Source organism: Neopsephotus bourkii, unplaced genomic scaffold (genome assembly GCF_033783945.1).
Source record: "Neopsephotus bourkii isolate Nb327-2 ecotype Australia unplaced genomic scaffold, CSIRO-AGI_Nbou_v1 NB_1765, whole genome shotgun sequence".
In the NCBI taxonomy this organism is placed as follows: Eukaryota; Metazoa; Chordata; class Aves; order Psittaciformes; family Psittacidae; genus Neopsephotus; species Neopsephotus bourkii.
The window spans coordinates 12,355,804-12,376,441 of record NW_026902239.1 but is presented as its reverse complement, the minus strand read 5'-3'; the positions used below and the strand labels follow the sequence as shown (position 1 = coordinate 12,376,441).

The 20,638-nt window shown below is 39.0% G+C and overlaps 1 protein-coding gene across 4 annotated transcripts in view; it reads right to left on the bottom strand.

Moving 5' to 3' along the window:
- FAM184A (family with sequence similarity 184 member A) overlaps nucleotides 1-9,718 on the bottom strand; it is a 69,052-nt gene extending 59,334 nt beyond the window's left edge. For 3 of the 4 annotated variants that reach the window (XM_061378127.1, XM_061378126.1, XM_061378130.1), the window contains exon 1: nucleotides 9,200-9,717. In XM_061378127.1, the coding sequence (XP_061234111.1) occupies nucleotides 9,200-9,367 (168 nt within the window). In that variant the 5' untranslated portion in view covers nucleotides 9,368-9,717. Of the gene's footprint in view, nucleotides 1-9,199 lie in introns of all 4 variants that reach the window. The other variant, XM_061378125.1, reaches the window with a different exon arrangement.
- Nucleotides 9,719-20,638: the final 10,920 nt, after the last annotated feature.

Genomic DNA, 20,638 nt, shown 5'->3' with positions numbered 1-20,638 from the left:
TAAACTGATTTCATGCCAAAGTCCAGCCTCTGCTTGAGGACATATTTTTGCAGATTCTAGCTCAGCATAAAGCAAATGGCCATATGCTTTTAAAAAGAAAAAAATAAAATAATCCAGGGAGAGGGGGAGGTGCATAGTGAAGGGAGGGGAAGAGTGGGAGAAGGGCAGGGCTGATTTTTATGGCACAGGAACTGAATGGAACTAGATGTAAATGCTATTTTAGATACAACATGGAAAGTTAGTGAAGAACCCAACCAAAACAATGGATCAAAAATTTCAAAGTAAGTTCTACCACTTGGTGACAAAACACAAACAGCATTTTTTTAAATAAATATGTAAGCAGTATACATTACTATGTTGGTAATACAGGTTAATGCTGGAAAGAATATTTACATTGATTTCAAGGTGTTTAAAAATTTTTTTAATCTGTAAACACACCTTGATTACTTATTACTAGCAGCTACAAATAACCAAAAAGTGTGAAACACATATCTACACAAAGCTGATAAACTAAAAAAAAAAAAAAAAAACCAAGTAGTTTTCCCTAATCTTTATTACAGAAATAATTTAACCTTATATTCATTTGTCAAGTTTAAAAAGGACAAAGACAGTCATAGGAGATTACTGAAAGACATTTTAGTACAACCTATCCAAACACATCAGCATCCAGTCTGCAAAGTACTAGATCTGAGAAGGCAGTGTCAGACACCCTTTACTAAAAGTTATAGCTTTCAGTTGTGTTGTGAACAAAAACACTGTTGAAGTAAAAAATCTCTGGATTATAATACACCTGTTTTCTAAACATATTACAGGTCACATTTCCAGAAATGAAATTTTAGGAAACTGTCTGGAAAGATTAAAGTAGTCTCATAAAAATGAAAATAGAGAGCAAGGATTCTGTATGATTATCTCACACTACTTCTTTCAGCTAAAAGATTGTTCATTTAACAGGAGCATCGTAAACAGGAAGGACTTCATGCGCTTTTTAATAGTAGCTATTTTTAAAGGCTGTCATTTTGAGCCCAGCCAAGTAACAACATCAGCAAAAGGTTGCTCTTCCTCACAGCCTTCTAGAGTCGGTTAAAAAAGCCCAACTCAGGAAACAGAACCAGGTAATACATGTTAAGTAGGACAAGATGGTGAATAGCTTTAAACTGGCTTTGTTTCTTCTGGTTATTTGCGGAATGCAATGCCTTTGGTTATTGGTATGACATCAGTCGTTAGAAGAATAGATAAAAACCTGGCTTACTACTGCCAAATCTGTATCAGCCAAAAGACATACACATCTGATTTCATAATGTTATGTTGAGATTTGATGGATCTATTTAGCAATTGGCCTGCAAACAGTAAGAAAAAGTGAGCAATTACTCAAGGTATGCCCCCTCCTCCATGCAGTTATCAGGAGAGCAAAGTTTTCAATGGAGACTAGCAGGGGTGGGGAAACCTTGAGATCACTAGCAAAGTGACTGTTTTTATTAAAGCCAAAGCCTGAGCTTAGAGAATGAGATATTAAAAGAATTTCAGTGGTTAGAAGCTACTTAAGGCTGGAAGTTACTGCACCAACACAATGACTTATGACGACATGTATTCTACACATGTACCGAATGCAGTATATATCTAACCGCACTTCCAGCGATATATATATATATATAAAAGTGTGTGTGACCAATACGTTGCATGACAATACAGAAACACCCAAACACAACACTGCAACTAAATACAGCTTTACAGTGTTTGAAGAGAGTACATAACCACTACAACTAAAATTAAATTGCAATCTAACTTTTTCTAAAGGAGCGATAAGACTCATCATTTTAAAACAACTTCTTCATGCATTCATGGGATTTAATACCAAAGAAAACCAACTGTCTTCTGCTGATATATTTTGATACGACTTCACAAATCAAAACTCCTGGCAGGATTGAGGACTTCAAAGTGCTCTGTCCATGAGTCACGGTTTAAGCAATTCACAAATGCACAAAAAAATTAACCTATAAATACGTTGTACGAACACATACAGTTCAACCATTGATTTTTCTTTTTTTTCCAAATATACATAAAGACTTTCCTGTTTACAACTTTCACATCTGGAGGAAAGTATTTCAGTATTATATTCTTAGCTCTGAATTCACACTTTCTTGATCTTATCTGAATCAAGATAATAGCAAAAGCTTCCTTTAATAATGCAGTACTGAAAACTGTAACAACAGTAAAACAAACAAAATCACGGCCTGCATGTTCTTTCTTCTTTAGTTTTTTAATTCTGACACGTCAGTAACATTGAACTTTGTACTAAAATCCTTGTCTTTCAGGTTATCTTTAAACACCGTTAATGCACTGGCATATCAGATTTAACTGCTGAAGTACACATCAGGGCGATAACGTCTAGCAGTTTTCCAGCTCTTTGTAACTATGTATTATTCAACCATAGCAATAAATAAGTATAAGCATGGAGCAAGAGGATACACATAGAATCATAGAATTGTTTAGGTTGGAAAAGACCCTTATGACCATTAAACTATAAACCTAATACTGTCAAGTCAACCACTAACCTATGTCTGTAAGTGCCACATTGTATTATTTCTCCTCTATCCTAATTTGTCTCTTCATTTTGATTATTCATAGAATCATAAAATGGTTTGAGTTCATCTTAAAGATCATCTAGTTCCAACCACCCTGCCACAGGCAGCGACATCTTCCACTAGACCAGGTTACTCCAAGCCCTGTCCAACCTGGCCTTGAACATTTCCAGGAATGGGGCACCTACAACTTCTCTGTGGAATCTCTTCCAGTGCCTCACAAATGTGGGGATAAAACCAACCAAGCAACCCTTCCTCCACCCCGCCCAAAAAAACCCCAATAACAAAACACAAAAAAAACCACCCAGCAGTCTCAGAGAAGCCAGTATATGCACAGCCATATCAAAGAGGTATTTTAGACTAGTAGTTTATGTGAATGTGTGATCAGACAGTTTTTCAACAACATCCCACTTTCAATTACACGCATATCCAGAAAATAGAACATTAAGTTGTCAGTGGTCTCAGAAGAACTCCCAAGTTTCTAGTCAACCATTAAGACTATGCAGGTGGAGAGCAAAGGAATCTGAGTAATTTTTTTAATATTAAAAAATACTTCATTCATGTCCTACTTCTTTCTTCTTGATGTCTTGTGACAACAGACTGTAAAGTTATTGACCTAATTCACACATACCTCAACTCTGAGCTCTAAAAGATACCCATATCAGGTCCACACAGCACCCCTGCAGTCTCACATTACAGATTTGCAATGATAACGAATCAAAGACCCATTTGAGGGATACACTGTCCTAAGGTCTTCAAGTATCAAAACAATTAACTTTTCTCAACTAGTCATGATAAATAAGAGTTCCCAGACTTCATAACAGGACTGTTGACTTTTTTTTCTATTTTTTAAGATCCCTGATCTCTACATTCAGAGACAAAAAGCATATCAACTGTAACACAAAATTCCATAATTCTTGTCCTACAAAACATGGAAGGTAAGAAAGACCTCTTCAGGTTCAAATTAGAAGCCACAGCTGAAGGAAATTTTAAGTGCTTCAACTACCAAGTATTCAGATTAATAAAATCAGCAGTTATTGTCTTTAAGGTCTAAAGATGATTTTGAGAGCCTGAAAGCCCTATTTACTTTACCTGAACTATACCAGATGGTATTAAAAATATGCCATTTTTACTTTGCCCCACCTTTGTCCTCATACTACCATGGGTACAGAAAACTTCCCTTCTGCGAATATCCCTTGTGAAGACCATAACTACTGCAGAAAGAGGACACAAAACACCCCATGGACAGAGTCAGAAAGGGAAGATGGAGAGCCTATTCTAGCATGATTAAAACCTCCAAATATTTAGATACTCGCCTCAGAAATATTGTGTCTCTAACTTTCTCAGTTCCTCCTAAAAGGTCTCCACCTTCTTAGAGGGCTTACTTCAGCTACCTTTGGAATAATTAACAGAACCCAAAATTAAGTATCTCCAGAAAAAAAATGTAAATTAATTGAATATCTGATACTATCTTTTCATATTTTTCTGGTCCCTGAAAACTACTGTAATGTGACAATAAAACATGACATTTATTCCCACATTACCAGTCAGAAGCATATGCAAAAATTTTGCAATCAAATATGTACTCAAATCACACCCGCCTCAAAATTTCAGTTCTTTTCATGCAGTCCTAGAGCTGTTAGCAAATACTGGCCTACTGCCAACGTTAACACACATTGAAGAGATGGAATAAGGCTGCTTGAAAAACCCCAAGTTCTCATGAAACTGTTAACGGCATCAAATACCACATGATGACAGCTAACATCAAAACAGTTCTACCAGGGGTTTAGACAGTCATTTTTTCCCTGTTCTTAAGGGTTATTCTTTTATGCCTTATTCCAATTCTATGTACAATGAACATTCTGCAAGAGGTTAAGTTGGGTTTCTGCTCCTGCCTCCCTGAGGTAAAACACTTCCAAATATAAACTGATGAAGTTTCACTGGAAACATTTTGTTAAGAATCATTAATGTAAGTTAAACCCTATAGCTCTTGCTTCCATAGCAGTGGATTCAGTGCCACCCGAGGGACACCTTTAACTACTCCAGACAAAAATTCCGCACAATAACAAGCATAACCATCTGAATTAGAGATCATAAAATTTGCTCTTTATTCCTTGAAATAAATTTACATCGTCAAGCAACTCAACTACTACATTGACATCTATTCTCTAAGTACTTCTCTCTAACAGAGGAAGACAGGAAAACAAAAAAATTATTTTTTTGTTGCTGTTGTTAAAAAAAAAAAAAAAAAAGTTTCCCAAATTTTCACAGCAAGCTCATGGCAGAATTGAGAACAGAACTCTGGTCCAAGGAGTCCCAGATTCTAGTTTCTTGTTTACTGAATTATAACAAGCCTTGGATAACTTTGTTGCCTTAGCCTTTGAACTAGTCCAGTTTTTTAGAACCTTTCCAGAACAGAACCTTCCAGCTCTAAGCTAAGAGAAAACACTGGAGCTCTGTACCATTTTTTTCTTTTTATTAAATGGATAGAAACGATCACTGAGAAGTACATATCATCTGCAAGGCAGAAGATGCAGACTCTTCTTCCAGCTAATGTAAAATTTCTGCAACTAATATGCAACCAAATCAATGCTGAAGATTCTCATTGCATAATCCCAATGTGGATCATGCAGTTGTGTTCCATAAAAGTCAAAGATTTATGTTGATGTCAAACGGCTTGCACAACAGATTTTGCAGACACATTTAGGATATGGATTTCTCAACCACAAATGCTAGATCTGCAAACTACAGAACTACAGCGCAAAAAAAAAATAAACAAAAAAAAAACCACAACACCAAAAAACTAACAAACCAAACCAACCAACAACTAAAACATCAGAACCACACAAAAAACCCAAAACAAACAAACAAAAACCAGAAAACACCACCAAAACTAAACAAAAACAAACAAAACAAAACAAACAAAAAAAAACCCCACCTGAACTGGTACTCTTTTGGCAATTGCAAAAACTAATCCCATTCTCCCCTACTAGTGTAGGCATAGCAGCAACTCACTTTTTGTTTTCTATTCCAGTTGTCTTATGCAAGCTAATTAAATATATATATGCATATTTTCATCTGTGGCAGGCATAATTCAATGCTGCATTAGCACTCCAGCATGCAGTAGCAGAAACACATATATGCAATCTCATAATCACAGTTTATTTCTTCTTGGCTTTAATCTTTGTGTCAGATGCTACTTTATCCCCAAACCGGTACACATATCTTTCAAAACTCCTAAAGCTAAGGAGCTTATGCTGAAGAGGAAAACCTAAAATTGCTTCAGTTATAATTTACCACAGTCTTTTAAACAGTACATGGAGTATCATCTTATTTTTTAAAGCTGCATGTCTAACTACTTGTTTTACCTTCCCCTGTGAATTAAGCATATTAAAGTTAAATCAAGTAAGTCTTCCCCTCCCTGTCAGAAGTTAAAGCATAGTTAAGCACCTCAGAAATGTTGTGCTTAGTGAAATGGATTTGTTTCTTATTTTGCCTCACTCTGAATCTCTGATTAAATCCGGCTATTGAACAAATTTCACCTTTTTCTTTGTGTTCTTGTATTGTTTTGACTGAAACATCAAATTCTAAGTAATATGAAAACATTAGAAAATCAGAGAAATCCTAATTGTGAATTTTCTTATTTACTTCATGAGTGACCTGCATCTTCTGTGGGGAAATCATTTTCTTCTGCTGCTACTCACGGCTTGTAATACAAACTATACAAGAGTGAGCAAAACCAAACCATTGAGTCACAATTTTTTTGTCAGAGACTGAAGCTGTCTGGGTAACTTAACTATGTATACCCCTTTGGCAGTGCATATTTCAATTTCCTTTTCCTATGCTATATTGGTGGTTTTGCTTTGACCTGGTAAAGCACCTGACTTCAACTCTGAATCCACTGAGAAACTGAATATATCCTCAAGGCTGTCACAGGGAAGATTTGGAAGAAAAAAAAAAATAATTAGGGAAAACAACTGAAGGTGTGTGAGAAATGTCATATTAAGACACTAAACAATTTGAGAAGCACGATTAAGAAGTGTCATTCTTGATAAGAAGTTCCTAGATTACTGAAGTGAAACACTATAGACCTAAGTTAGGAAACATTTGGCAAAGCTAGAACAGCACAATTTGGTCAAAAGACCTTCACAGAAATACCCTAATATTTTTTTCACATCATCTTATTTCCAGAAATCTTCTGCAAAGTGAAGTTAATTCTTCTCTGAAAGTTAACTCTTGCTTACAGAAATTATTGTTTTTCTATTTTCCCCTGTAGCTTGAATCCTTTCTCAAGGGTTAACTTCTGCAGCTATTATCAAGTCAGGCTTCAGATTCTAGAGCAGGTTAGAAAGTTTTGATTATACTTTACCCAGAATTTTCTATACTTCTTTTAAGCCTCCCTTTCTGAGAGGTCAAGTAAACAGAAATGTAGGTCCTGAGCCCTCTAACTACAAACTTGTCAAAATTTGCACTTCTATTAAATTACTGCCATAGAATATTTTTTATTTCCCTTAATTTTATTCTTGCAATAGGTGCAAGTATGTTTATTACACACCCTGTATCATATAAAAAAATACTATTCTTTGCTCCAGACTACCAGTCAGTAAAAAGATCAGCTGATTTTCTAAGTTTTCTCCCTAAAACTTGAAAACAGAACACGAACATGCAAACTAAAACATTACCAGAATCTGCAAGTCACTGGAAACAAATACAATATTGCAATCATGCAAAAGCCTAAGTTACATATAAACTCTTTGTACAAACATATAGTTTACAGTTATTTTAAACACATAAGCAGAAGACAATTCATAGCTTTTACTTGCACCACTCTGAAGACTTTGGCAGAACAGACATGCACACAATTTCTACAATTTTAGAACTCTACTATGCATCATAAAAAAAAAACCATTAAAAACCCCAAACAAAACAGCATTTACTTTCACTCTCTTCATATTTTCCAATACAGAAGTTCAAAATAGTCCAACACCACACATCCACCATATTTAACTCTCATCCACCTCAAGATACTTGACACATAATAACTGAAAGAGCACAGGGCACATGCCCAGTGATGTGGAACTCATGGGGTATACACAAATGACTTCTGTTGTGAAGTGTAACACTGTTTCTGAAATCATCTATAAACTGCTCAGTAAGTTCCTAGAGAAAGGAAAGGAAATATATCAAAGGACACACAGAAATAAAAAATATTCTTTGAAAGTATTACTTTGCATATGCACTAGGCCCTAAGGTAAGTCTAAAATACATTTATGGTCTCCAGGTGGTTTTTGCACCTTTCAGGAAGCAGAAGTCTACAGTAATATCTTCAATATTTTAATTAATCATTCACATGGACATGAAGTAAATCCGAAGAGAATCTTCATTTTATCTTAATTCTACTTGTCTCGTTATGAAATTACAACTTTTGTTCCACTGATGTTAATATATAAAGAAATTAGACTCTGAACTCAAAGACAAAATATTCCTCAGCCCTCAGCTTTCCAATACATTAAGGTGCAAGGTGTGCCACAATAAATACTATTTTTAACTGGTCAACAGTACACCAGCTGTGCATAAATATGAACTTTTTCCACTGTGAGACTGCCAGCAGCCGTCACTCTTAGCTGTTCCAACGAAATGTCACCTTCATCCATTTTGCATATATTTGAAGAATACCAGCAGTTCCCACAGTGCTTTTAAATTACCTTTAAATGTTTCAGCCATGTAATTCTTGACAGAAATTACTTCTGCTTTCCCTTTAACAAAGAAAGCCTGTCTTTCATTTCCTAAACAATGCTATTCACATTCAGGTTGAGCATCCCAAAAGAGAGATTAGAGCATCAACGCATTTTTTTAAGCTATTCCAAGTAAATCGTAGATACGACCACATTTGAAACATGGGGCCTACCAGCCTTAACACTGTGCTTTCAAAACACGTTGCAGTTTGATCCCAACTTTTAACAAAGATGCAGGTATTTTTTTTATACTGGGGATGACAGAATGAAAAACTGTTCAGCGAGCAACACAGATCAGAGATATTTTAACACTTCGCTCTCACCACCTAAGGCTTTAAAATATTGCTAGATACCTTAAATAAGGATATGTATCCTCAGCAAATGGACAGCAAGCATCACTCGAATTTCTCTATTTCTCCGTTCTCGGAGAACTGCTTACTAAAGGGTTAGAAGAGAAGCCATAGTTTCCACGGAATAAACCGCAAGCGCGCCAGGGATCGCCTCCCGCACACCCCGGTACCCGGCCATGCCAGCCGGATTCTCACACAACCAGCCGAGGACCGGCACTGCGGCGGTTTCGGCGCCCGGCCTGTCCCCGCGCCCGCTGCCCCCACGCAGCGCCAGGCCGGAGCTCTCACCGCAGGGCCCCGGTTCGGCGCTCTTCATCTTTGGGCCCGGGGCCGCTGTCAGGGCAAGGCGGCAGCAGCGGGCCTGACCTTCGGGTACACCCCAGCTGCAGCCCACCCTGGTTTAACACTCCCCCCGAGGAGAGCCGGCCTCTTCAGGCACACGGGTGACGGCGAGAAGCGAAGGGAAACAGATCATAAGAGGGAGAAGCTCGGGGGGCACAGGACCCGGCGCGCCTCCCTGGAGGCGGGAGCTCACCTTGGTGAGCTGGGCAATCTTCTTGCTCATTTTGAAATGCAGGTCCGGGCTGTGCTCAACGCCCGGACCCGGCTGCGCGGACCCCGAGCCGAGTTTTCCCGTGCCGGGCGCGGAGCCGCCGCTGTAGCCGTGCTGTGGTTGCTGCCAGCCCATCCCTGGGGTCGCCATCTTCACCGCCCGGCCGCCGCCGCTGATCGGGCTCCGCTGGCACCGGCCCTACCGCGAAACGCTGCCCGGGGCGGCTCCTCCCGCCTCAGGACCAGCTTCGGCTGCTCCCTACTGCCACCGTCCCCACCAGCCACGCCGAGCTGCGGCGACAGCCTTCCGGTGCCGCTGAGCGAAGGGGCTCCAGCCTTTCCTCCCCGTCCGTTTCCCGACACCGGTCGGGGAGGCCAGGCTGACCCGGCCCTCGGGCGGAGGGGTGCTGCCCGGTTGCCGGGCTGCCGCCGGGCTGTTTACTCAAGGCAGCCCTCACGTCACTGGCCCGCCCGCCGCCTGCCGCCTCCCGCCTCCGGAGTGGCCGGGGCCGCGACCGCCACACGGCGACAGCGCGCGCGCAGCCACGAGGAGCCTCGGTTCCTTACTCTTCCCGCGGCAGGTGCGCGCGCTCTGCGCTGCGTCCCCTCCCCTCGCTTGCGCCGGCCGTTGGCGCTGGGTTCTGTTAGCGGCGGCCTCGCTGCTCCGGGCAAGGGGGAGAGGGGTGAGTGTACGGGCTTTGGGTAGGGCTGCCCCTCTGTGGCAGAGCTTGGTGCATCTGAGGTAACCGTCTAAGGCTTTTCCTCATAGGGAGCCCTGAAAACGCAGTGGGTGCCGAGGGGACTAGGGCGGAGCTCTTGAGCCCTGGAAAGGTGCCAGGGGCACTATAGCCCGGTGTGCATGGGTGCGTAACGGGGGTAAGGTATTGCTGGCCCCTGGGTGTGTACTGGTCTGCGGTGGAGTAAGTGTCGTTTCCTCACGGAAGTAGGTGGTAGGAGCAAGTAGCGTCTTAGAACTGGGGTAGCTAGTAAATTAGATAAGCAGTTGATGTCCCAATTACTTCAGGTTTTGAGGGAAGAAGCAGCCCAGTGGCCACAGATCGGGAGGTGTCCCAGCTGGACTAAGAGGCAGCATCCGCTTGAGCCAGCCAGTCTCCTCCATTGCTGCAGAAGAGTCTCTGCAGACCACGCTTTGAGACCTAATGGGATGGAACAAAGGTCTCTGCCAGAAAGAATTCACAGCTGAATTTGTTCTGCCCTTTAGCTTGGATTTGACTGCTCTCTTCTATTTCCATCCTGTGCAACTCTTGAGAATAGCCACCCTCTTTAACAATTTAAAATCTCTCTGCTAGTCTCTAGCCTTGTGAGAATATCTATATTAATGTGGTTGGACACATCTGATTTTCTGATTAACAGCCTCTGCACTCATCTTTTGAAAAGTCCTTGGTAGTCTCTGTTGAGTAGTTTATCTTTTCTCTGTGTTGTTTGTTGGGTTTTTTTGTTGTTGTGTGCGTGTGTGCGTGTGTGTTTTGTTGTTTTGGTTTCATTTGGGTTGGGTTTTTTCTGCTCTAAAGATCTCTTTGCTTGCATTCTTTGCGGGCAGAAGAATTACCAAAGGGGTAAAGTACAAAAATACATGGCTAAATCTGTTGTTCTCAGCAAGAGTATGGAGAAAAGCATCAGTTAGAATTTGCAAAGGATAGAAGTAGGTGGAATAGTAAATTATAAGAAGAGATCCATATTACAGAGCAATGTGCCTTGCTTTCTAATAAAGATTCAAGCTTATATAGTATGAGAAACAACTAAACATTGGCTGCCAGTGGAAACTGGCAGTCATGGGTCACTGGGCAAATGAGCTTCTTCAGACAGGATGGTATCCAGAAGGTACAATTAGGTGTTGCTACTTTTTGACAGATCGTAAGAGTACAAGAGAAATACTTGTAGGGAAGTCTCGGGTCTGTAATTTCCATGCATCAGCACACTGGAAAGTTGTTCAAAAAAGGGCCAGAAGAACTACAGTGGTTCTGGAAAAAGTCTTCTGTATAAGAAAATATAATAAACCCAAACTATTCTGAATAACAAGGAGGCTAGGAAGTGATTTCTTCCCTCTGATGTGGCCCATTCTGGCAACAGAGGACAAAGGACAGATGGTGTCTACCCAGGCAGTGATTCATACAGATGAAATACAAGGGGAAGAAAGAATATTGAGAGCATCTGTATCAAATCAGTGTCCATATATGACATCCATGAATAGCACACACTGTTAATTCAGTTTTATCAAATTAAAAAATAATTCAGCAGCAGGGAAGACCATGATTTGTCACGTCTGGAAAGGTCAAACTAGTAATTAAAGCAGTACACTGATTGTGAAGACTTGGTTACAGATAATGGTTGTGTCTGACTGATTGTGTGACCTTAAGCAAGCTTCTTAATTCTTGTGCAAAAGAGACTATTAGTGTGCCTAGTAATCCTTCTGATATTAAGGAATGGCTGGCTCAGTTCATTATTGCTCCTAGAAATGTCAAAAATTAGAGAAAGTTTTTAAATTTTAATCTACACATCTAAAATATTTTGGATACTTACTTAAAAAACCTGGTTTGTATTTATCAGCATTTCTTCTGCCACACAAAGCCTCACTGGGTTTGGGTTTTTTTTCAGTTTCTTCTGAGGAATATCTATATTTGCTGTGGTTCATATTGGCCTCAAATCAGTTTTGAAGCATTTTGAAGTGACTCATATCTGCTAGAACAAAACAGTCAAACTTTAATTTTTGTCTTCTGAGCTACTAAATACTAAGTTTTGTTTGGGTGCTTTTAAATTAAATAAGTGATTAAATATTCATTGTCAATATTTCATGTGCCTTTTAGTAGCAGTTTTCATATTTAATTTTTTTTTCAAGCTGCTTTTTACACATTTTATGTCTTTAGAGCTCAGATGGTGACTGCTAAGCTCTTTTCCATTCAGGTCTGCATATGTAGCATACAGCCTGTTCTCTTTAAGGTTTTAAGGAGAGAGGCTTTATCCAGCAGACCTGTAAGGACCTTTGTGCTTTTTTTGACCTGGTGGGGTTTCATGTCTCATCAGCATGGCAGCAGATGTAGGCCCAAAGGTCTCCCAGGGCTTGGGCTGAGGCCTTCCAGAGGCAAATGAGGAGACAGTGCTCAGGGATTGCTGAAGAGTGCAGAAAGCAGTGGAATGAGGCATGGTTCTTGAAGCATGCCGCTGCTGTAAAACCTGCACAGTGAAACCTGTATTGACTCTATCACCAGGGGCTTGTGTAAGGGACATCAATTTGTATCTACCCAGTGTCCATGTGAACATAGGCACTGTGCAGGATACTCTTGGTGTATGTATACAGAAGATTTTTTTATAAATTTGAAAATATTGTTGATAAATATATGCACTGATATTGCATTTTTATGTATCTGCTATGCATATATAGCAGCATATGTGCAAGACATACAATGACTTTATGGATTTGCTTTTTCTGATATAAAATCAACAACATCGCCTACATGGAAATCTACCTGTGCTTTTTTGTATTTTACTGCCTATCTGTTTATCTGGCTATTTGCTGTTCAGACGTTCTGGTATGTCTGTATGTTTTCTAAAATTATGAAATACCATTACTGAAGTTTGCAAACTCAGGAAAGAATTTTATTTCTGATCAATCTGCAAGGAATATTATGGATTACAGATTTCCATGTGTACAGAAACCCCTTTTATTTATCTCACCACAGCTTTGACTAAGATAAATGTGTGCAATCACTGTGTGCCTCATTTTTCAGCCATAGGCACAAAACTCCCTCTCTTGATTCTTTATAGACAGAACGTGTTGCAAGGGCTGGGCTTGCTTTGTGATAATGTCTTTTGACAACTCTGAAGATGTCAGAAAGTCAGTGGCAGCTTTTACTGAAAGGACAGTTAACAAGAAATTTGACCTCCTGGTCTTTGCAGGTTTCTGCTGTTTAATTTGTAAGCTTGCAGCTACAACCCTGAACAGTTCTAAAATTTTCTACAAATGTGTATGAACAAAGGTGTTTATCACAATTCTCATTTTCATTTTCTTTGAATGGTTGAATTATGCAAGTGTTATAATATGGAGACTCTTAAGAAAAAGTCTTAAGAAAAAGTCTATGTATGTCTATGTCTAATTTCTACCAGAATGCTAAACTAACAATTTATTGTATACATACCTTAAGTTTATACACAGGTTTAATTATTATAATAAATAACTCACTACTTAAAAGATAATATAAAATACTCATACAGCTTAAACATATCTGTCATTCCTGCTTTCATTTTCTGGTCCAAACAAACCTGATGGAATATAATAACTGAATAAGCCCATGATGTCCTACTTTAACGTAAAGACCTCATTGCTAAGGCTGAGGTTAATCTACAATACTGAGATTTCTGTGTAGGAAATCATATAAAACAATTTTGTTTTGAAAGTGTACAAGTAACAAGGGCTTCTTCCATTAGCTGCAAATAATATATAAAGAGGGGCATATTTTCAGATTTATAAAGAACAAAGGAATAGCTAAAATTGCCTTGCTATGGTTGCATGGTGAAGGATATGGAGGGCGGGGAAATAAAAACTGAATGTTCTAATAACTTTGAAATAATCTCATGACCTTTTAATTTGTGGGTTAGCAAGACTATGAGTTATGTAAGGCACACAATCAGGTCAACGTTCCAGGGTAGTCCTTTGAGTAATTCAAACAATTACCCACTTGCCTTTATGCATGCAAGTATGCGTTCAGTCAGTAATGACCCAGAGATACACAGTGACAACTATTGGTTTAGGGCTCTACCTTGTAGATGTTTGGACCTTAGATCATTTGGGTGTTATGATTTTATGGCTGTATCCTGCCTTGGTCTTCAAAGCTTGAAAGACTCAGCCCCTGCAAGTCTTGAACTAATATGTATGTGAAACCTGGTGTAAGTTGAACATTTCAAGTAAGTAGGCAAAGAGTGGTGAATACACATCTGATAATGATGAAGTTGTTGTGTCCTTTATTATGTCTAGTTGCCCATCTAGGAAATTGTTAATATGTGGGAAACAAATTAGGTCACCAAGACCTAAAAGGACTGCTGCCACCTCATGAATGTGTCTGAGACCTAAAAGGACTGCTGCCACCTCATGAATGTGTCTGAACTGGAACTACTGTCAAGGTATGATGGAAGAGAGAGTTTTGGCTGAAGCCTGTGAACACACATATTTGAATGGTTGGGATTTTTGCTGATTCTTTGGAAATTTATTTTCCAGATTCTGTAGAGATGTGAACTGGCACACAGAAAAATTCCTGTGACCCATTGTATCCAGATATTTCTTTCTTTAAATCCACTTGTGTATTCTCTTGCAGGACATTTGTATCCTCACTTGGAAACGTGGTTGAGGGCATGTGGCTTTTTATTAGAAAAATGACCACTAGCCCACTCTTTTACATCAATTGTTTTAATTCAGTAAAGATTCGTATATTACTTTAATTTCAAGCACAAATGAGTAGAATCATAGAATATATAGAGAGTAGTTAAGGATGGAAAAGTCCAGTGTAAAGAAAAAAGACTAATATGAAAAGTGTGAGGTTCTATCTCTAGCACTTTTTAATACTTTCATTGTGTTATAATTTATTTTGACTTTGATTTTTTCAGTTGATCACCTTTTTTCTGAGCAGAGTTCTTTTTTAAAGAAAATAAAAATTACAGAGAAAACATAGTTTTGTTTTACAGAAAAAAAAAAAAAGCAGCAGGAAAAGTTGAAACAAAGAAAAACTAATGCCTCGGCAAAATGTCCCACTGCTCACACATTGCTGTCCTTCAGAGATGGGAGTCACACGAAGTAAGTGTTGGTTATATCGCTCACTGGTTTTCTGAAAGTTGCTGAGATACAGCTAGGTAAAAAAGCTTTAAGAATCTACCTAGTGTAAAATATTTTTCCTCTTGCTTTAGAAAAGATTATCCAGTACATTTATGTTCTCGTTAGCTGCACAGATGGAAAAAACTGGATGAATCCTCAGTTAGGTATGAACCTTAGTGTTTCTGTTAATTCTCATAACTTTTTCTTCGTAAAGTTCTGTTTCAGTCTAGTTCTTTGCTAATTTATGAGGACAGAAGGCATTTACCAACATCAAAAAAGTACCCAGACACACACAAAAGACCCAATTCTTGTGCTTTCCTTGTCAAAACAGAGAAACCTATCAATGCTTGCCACTGGATAGAAAATTAGTAAGACAACTGGTCATTATGAAGTCAGAATTCATGCTGAAAATTCAAGCAAGTGTTAATAGCAGCCTTAGAGACTATTTTGTGCCAGCCACCTGCATCAAGATGTAGCATGTAACCCTATGGAACCTCTCAGGTACAAGCTTTTAGTAATTAGTGCTTTCATTTCCAGCTTAGAGCCATCATTTTGGCTGACAAAATGCATTTGCTGCAGAAAGCCTTCTTACTTGATTTATGTTTAATTTTGTCTTTTCTCAGGGCTTTTTTTTTTAATAAGTGGTATGCATTTGCCCTGAATTGCCAAGAAAGTCCTTAAACAGGGTATGATAGTCCTTATAGTCACCTGCAAAAATTGAAAATGTTAACTACTGCTCTAAGCTGCTTTTTTGCAAGTTTTCTCATTTTATGTTCTCCTTGTATAAATTATGCATGTTTTTTCAGGTAGGAAAAATAAAGTATATTTAAACCAGGGAAGCTGGCAACTCAGCTGGGAGTGAATACTTGAGAGGAGTAGTGAATGGACAGGAAGAAGGGAGCATAGAGGTCTCCTGTAAATTTAGGCCATCTGGGGCAGGATTGGCCTTTATGGTGGGGAAATAGGAACACAAGAAACTTGGTTTTCAAAGCAGGTCTGGTAAGCAGCACCTTCATGGGGGATTTATCATAGAATCATAGAATAGTTCGGGTTGGAAAGGACCTTAAGGAACATCAAGTTCCAACCCCCCTGCCATGGGCAGAGACACCTCACACTAAACCATGCTGCCCAAAGGCTCTGTCCAGCTTGGCCTTGAACACTGCCAGGGATGGAGCATTCACAGCTTCCCTGGGCAACCCATCCCAGTGCCTCACCACCCTCACAGTAAAGAACTTCTTCCTTATATCCAATCTAAACTTCCCCTGTTTAAGTTTTAACCCATTACCCCTTGTCCTGTCACTACAGTCCCTAATGAAGAGTCCATCCCCAGCATCCCTATAGGCCCCGTTCAGATACTGGAAGGCTCCTATGAAGTCTCCACATAGCCTTCTCCAGGCTGAACAGCCCCAACTTTCTCAGCCTATCTTCCTATGGGAGGTGCTCCAGTCCCCTGATCATTCTCATGGCTTCCTCTGGACTTGTTCCAACAGTTCCATGTACTTTTTATGTTGAGGACACCAGAACTGTACAAAATACTCCAAGTGAGGTCTCACAAGAGCAGAGTAGAGGGGCAGGATCACCTCCTTCGACCTGCGGGTCACGCTCCTTTTGATACAGCCCAGGATACGGTTGGCTTTCTGGGCTGCAAATGCACACTGAAGCTGGCTCATGTTACGTTTCTCATCAACCACTATCCCAAAGTCCTTCTCCATAGGGCTGCTCTGAATCTCTTCTCTACTCAACCTGTACCTGTGTATTTGGCAGACATTAAAAGGACCACCATCCATTTCTACACAACTGGTGTAAATCAACTTTGTCTCTGCTTCCTCCCAGCTTCCCTCCTCCCTGGCAGAGCATGAGACTCACAAAGTCCTTGGCCAAACCAAAACATCATTTTTATCAGCTTTGTTCCCAGCCCGAAAGCCAAAACACAGCACTGCACCAGCTACCAAGAATGAGAAAAATGACTGCTACTGCTGAACCCAGGACATAGGAGCACTGGTATAGACTTAAGTTGGGCAAGGATTTAGTTTACTACTCTCTTTTCTGGCATTCATATTGTCTGATGTATGTAAGCATTCAGACTGCAGGCCATTTTGCAACAGGCATAATGGATGAAATGTAGACTATTGTTTAATTTCTGAGGTCATCATTGGAAGGTTGGATGGGACAGACAGGAAGCTGCACTGACTGGCACATCTTATCTACAGTGCAGGTAAAGGTCCCAAAGCACCAGGACTGCTTCAGTTTTCTTTTTCTTTTGGTATCAGTGGGATCACTTAGAAGTAACCACAGAAATGCTCCAGTAGTCAAGTTCAAAGAGATGGCTGGTGTAGCTCTGATCCTGTCCTTAGGGTAATTCTGCAGAGCAGCACAGACAACATTTGTAATGTGTATTTCTCACTATGACTCTATTGGAAATGGAAAGATTGGTTGCTTAAAGGGTTTTACTTTGATCGTGGCTAATCTCCAACATTGGTTCAAGATTCTCTGGTACACTTGGTTATCGCTGGCCTATTCCCTGACACATTTGTATTCAAATCACTGCATTTTGCCAATGTATTCTGGGGGATTTGAGCACAGAGATTTGGAGACGTGAAAGGATTTTGGTTATGCTTCAAGAAGGAGGATAGATAGACTGGCATCCTTCCAGAAAATTAACAGTGCTGAATTTATGCTTTTGCTAAAATTGTGTTGAAGCCCCAAAAGCTTTCTACAAGTGTCAATATTCAAATAAAAATGGCTTTTGTGAAGTTTTTGTTACCTTCAAACAATTAAAGACTTCTTTTGAGATTAAGTGTATTAAAACCTGCAATATTTGAAAATGAATTTACATATGCAGGTTGCTGACAGTTCCATTTCATAGAAGTTCCATTTTACAGAAGTGTTCCATAAAAATTGTGGCTAAGGGGGGATAAAGAAGAGCACTTTAAGTTTATAAGTGATCTTCAATTACCCTGTCAAAATCAAGAGGTGTACTTCTTGATTGTAGCGTAGTCTGTTGAAACTGATACAGTAACTAAAACCATCACGGCTAAGGGAAAAAGAGCAAAGTTTGTCTTCCCTGAATAAGATAATGTGCTATAACTGTCAGTTATGGTGTCTGTGCTTATTATCTGGTGACTGTGCTGTTATTATTCACAGAGGTGATGTTTTGAGACCTGTTTGCCAGCCATCAGATTTGATGAAGGCTACAGGATCATCAGAAATCTGGACTAAATTCACCGGTCCTGAAAATATCCTGTTATGCTCAAACCTGAAATCAGTGGCAACACAGCCAGCATTCAGCAGAATGCTGGATTCCCAGCTCTTGACAGAAACCCAGCTCCCTAAACAGAATTTAAAAATTTGGAAGGGATTGGGATTAGTGTTGGACAGGCCTGGTTCTGGACCAAGGTAAGAGATTTGCTTTGAGAGTGGGCTTCCTTTGAAAGCTAAAAAATATTGTTTCCAAAATTAGCATAAACTTTTATTTCAGTATATCACGCATATAAATTTATCATAAAGGGCACAGTATCCTGTTTGGTGCATAATCAAGCTAGTTTATAAGCAAAGGAATGTTGGTATTTTGAATTAATGGAAAAAGCCTTTAAATAATTTATTGAAAAATGTTCTTGACAGTGAAAGATAGAGATTATTTTTATGACCAGAACAGTCATCAAATTTACAAATTACTGCTTATGAGATTTAAGAGGCATTTTAGACAAAGCAACTATGAGCTCTGTTTTTCCACACAGAGCATATAAAATGCTCTTGAGCATCTTTTGTAATTTATGAACAGTAGGGCAAAATTGTAAAGATTACATATAACCGATAGCAATTTTTTACATCATTGTTCATTTTTATTTTACATCTTAGTTACAAGTGTCCCTAATTACTATAATAAAATATAGTTTACTTGCTTATAAGTATATCCTGTTAAATATTAAGAGAATCATTTTGAAGTCATTACCATTCTTTTATGCTGAGCTAGTGGCTCACAGCACAGTTAATCAACTTTCACATAATTCCATGTTTTGAACATTGTTTCCTGATCTATAGGATTAGAAAAATTAGATAAAACTAAAATATTTACAATGATTACCAAGGAAAGTAATAAACCCCAGCATATGAGTATCAAGAGTTAGGCCACAAAGAATTTCTTAGAGTCAAAGACTGTGATAAAGTTATGTGGCATCTCTGAAGTAGGAAACCAGAAGGCCAGTAAAAAGAATTCACTACAAATATTCACCCAGTTAGAGTAAGCCTGGTGGTTACAGACTGAGTCCAGCAGATGCATAGTTAGTTTTGAGTATTCATTTAATCTCTTTGAGATCAGTGTTCACCTGATGAAAGTCTTGTCACACACTACCAGCCAAATGCAGAAATGTTGTTTTACCAGCTATTCTTGCTACCTAGTTTTTCAAGCCTACTATAACTTTCTGAAAATTTTAGAATGGAAATCAGTCAGAGAAATAAAAAATAATTCATTCTTTCAGTTACAAGGGGCCCTCTTCCGAGTTATTTTTTAGTAAAACTAAGTAGAAAGAGATCCCATTTGTCAACTTTTTAATAGAAGAATAAAAGGTTTTTAATTTTGTTTTAATTAGGGGAATTACTTCTCCACAGTTCACTCATCCATGACTTTCTCTAACATTCAGGCATGACATGCATAAGGTTTAATCTTAGTTTAAAGGTGTTGAGGTGTTGTTTGTTTGTTTGTTTTTATTGCCAAATTTATCAGAACCAGTTGATATATTTGGAACTGAAAATCCACAAAAGCATAACAAAGCTACTAGGAATAATTACACCTGAATCGTTTTTAATCTAAAAATTTGTTGGCTTCTAAAATGTAATACTCAAACCCAACTTTGAAGAAAATCCAGTAATTCTAATGTTTATGTCAGTCCAGTTTGTCTTTAAAATTCCCTCATTTTAAAGTATCTTAGGAAGTACATGGCACACATACAAGTGCAAGGTTTCTGTTCACAAGATTTTAAAACTGTAAGTATAGTGCATATGCAATAGTAACTGAGGATAACCTTTCATTCACTAAAACCAGGTCACTGCTTTAAAGATCTCCTATAAACTCCATGTCTATGGAAAAACACTGTGTGGCTGGCTTCTGCACTATTTGCCACACCAGCTTTTTGATGCCAGGCTGCAGTTCCTTAGTTTATGACTGGTTAGAGAGGATTTTGGAAAATGACCTGGAGAAAAAGGCTGTATGGTAGCTTCACATATTTATATTATAAATCATATCAATCATCATAAGACATCATAAGTCTCTAACACTTGGTTTAATTCAGGGAAAAATTATTTGCCTTTCAGAAGCTTTTTTTCTGAGCCAGAGCTTCTGCAGCATAAATGGGTCCATCATAGAGGCAAGTAGTGCTCAATCTGGCAGCCACCCAAAACAGAGCACAAGGCCAAGCAGGTACTGAGAAGTAAGGGACTGATTCTACTCCATGTAGCTGTCATACAGTGTGTACTCTGGAGAGATGTCAAATTTGATTGAATAGGAACTGTAATAAAAATAGGCTCAGATCATATTCTGCAGAAATAGCAGAAAAGGCCTTGATTCTAAAAGATAAATCTCTGTAATATACTACTATTAAAGGT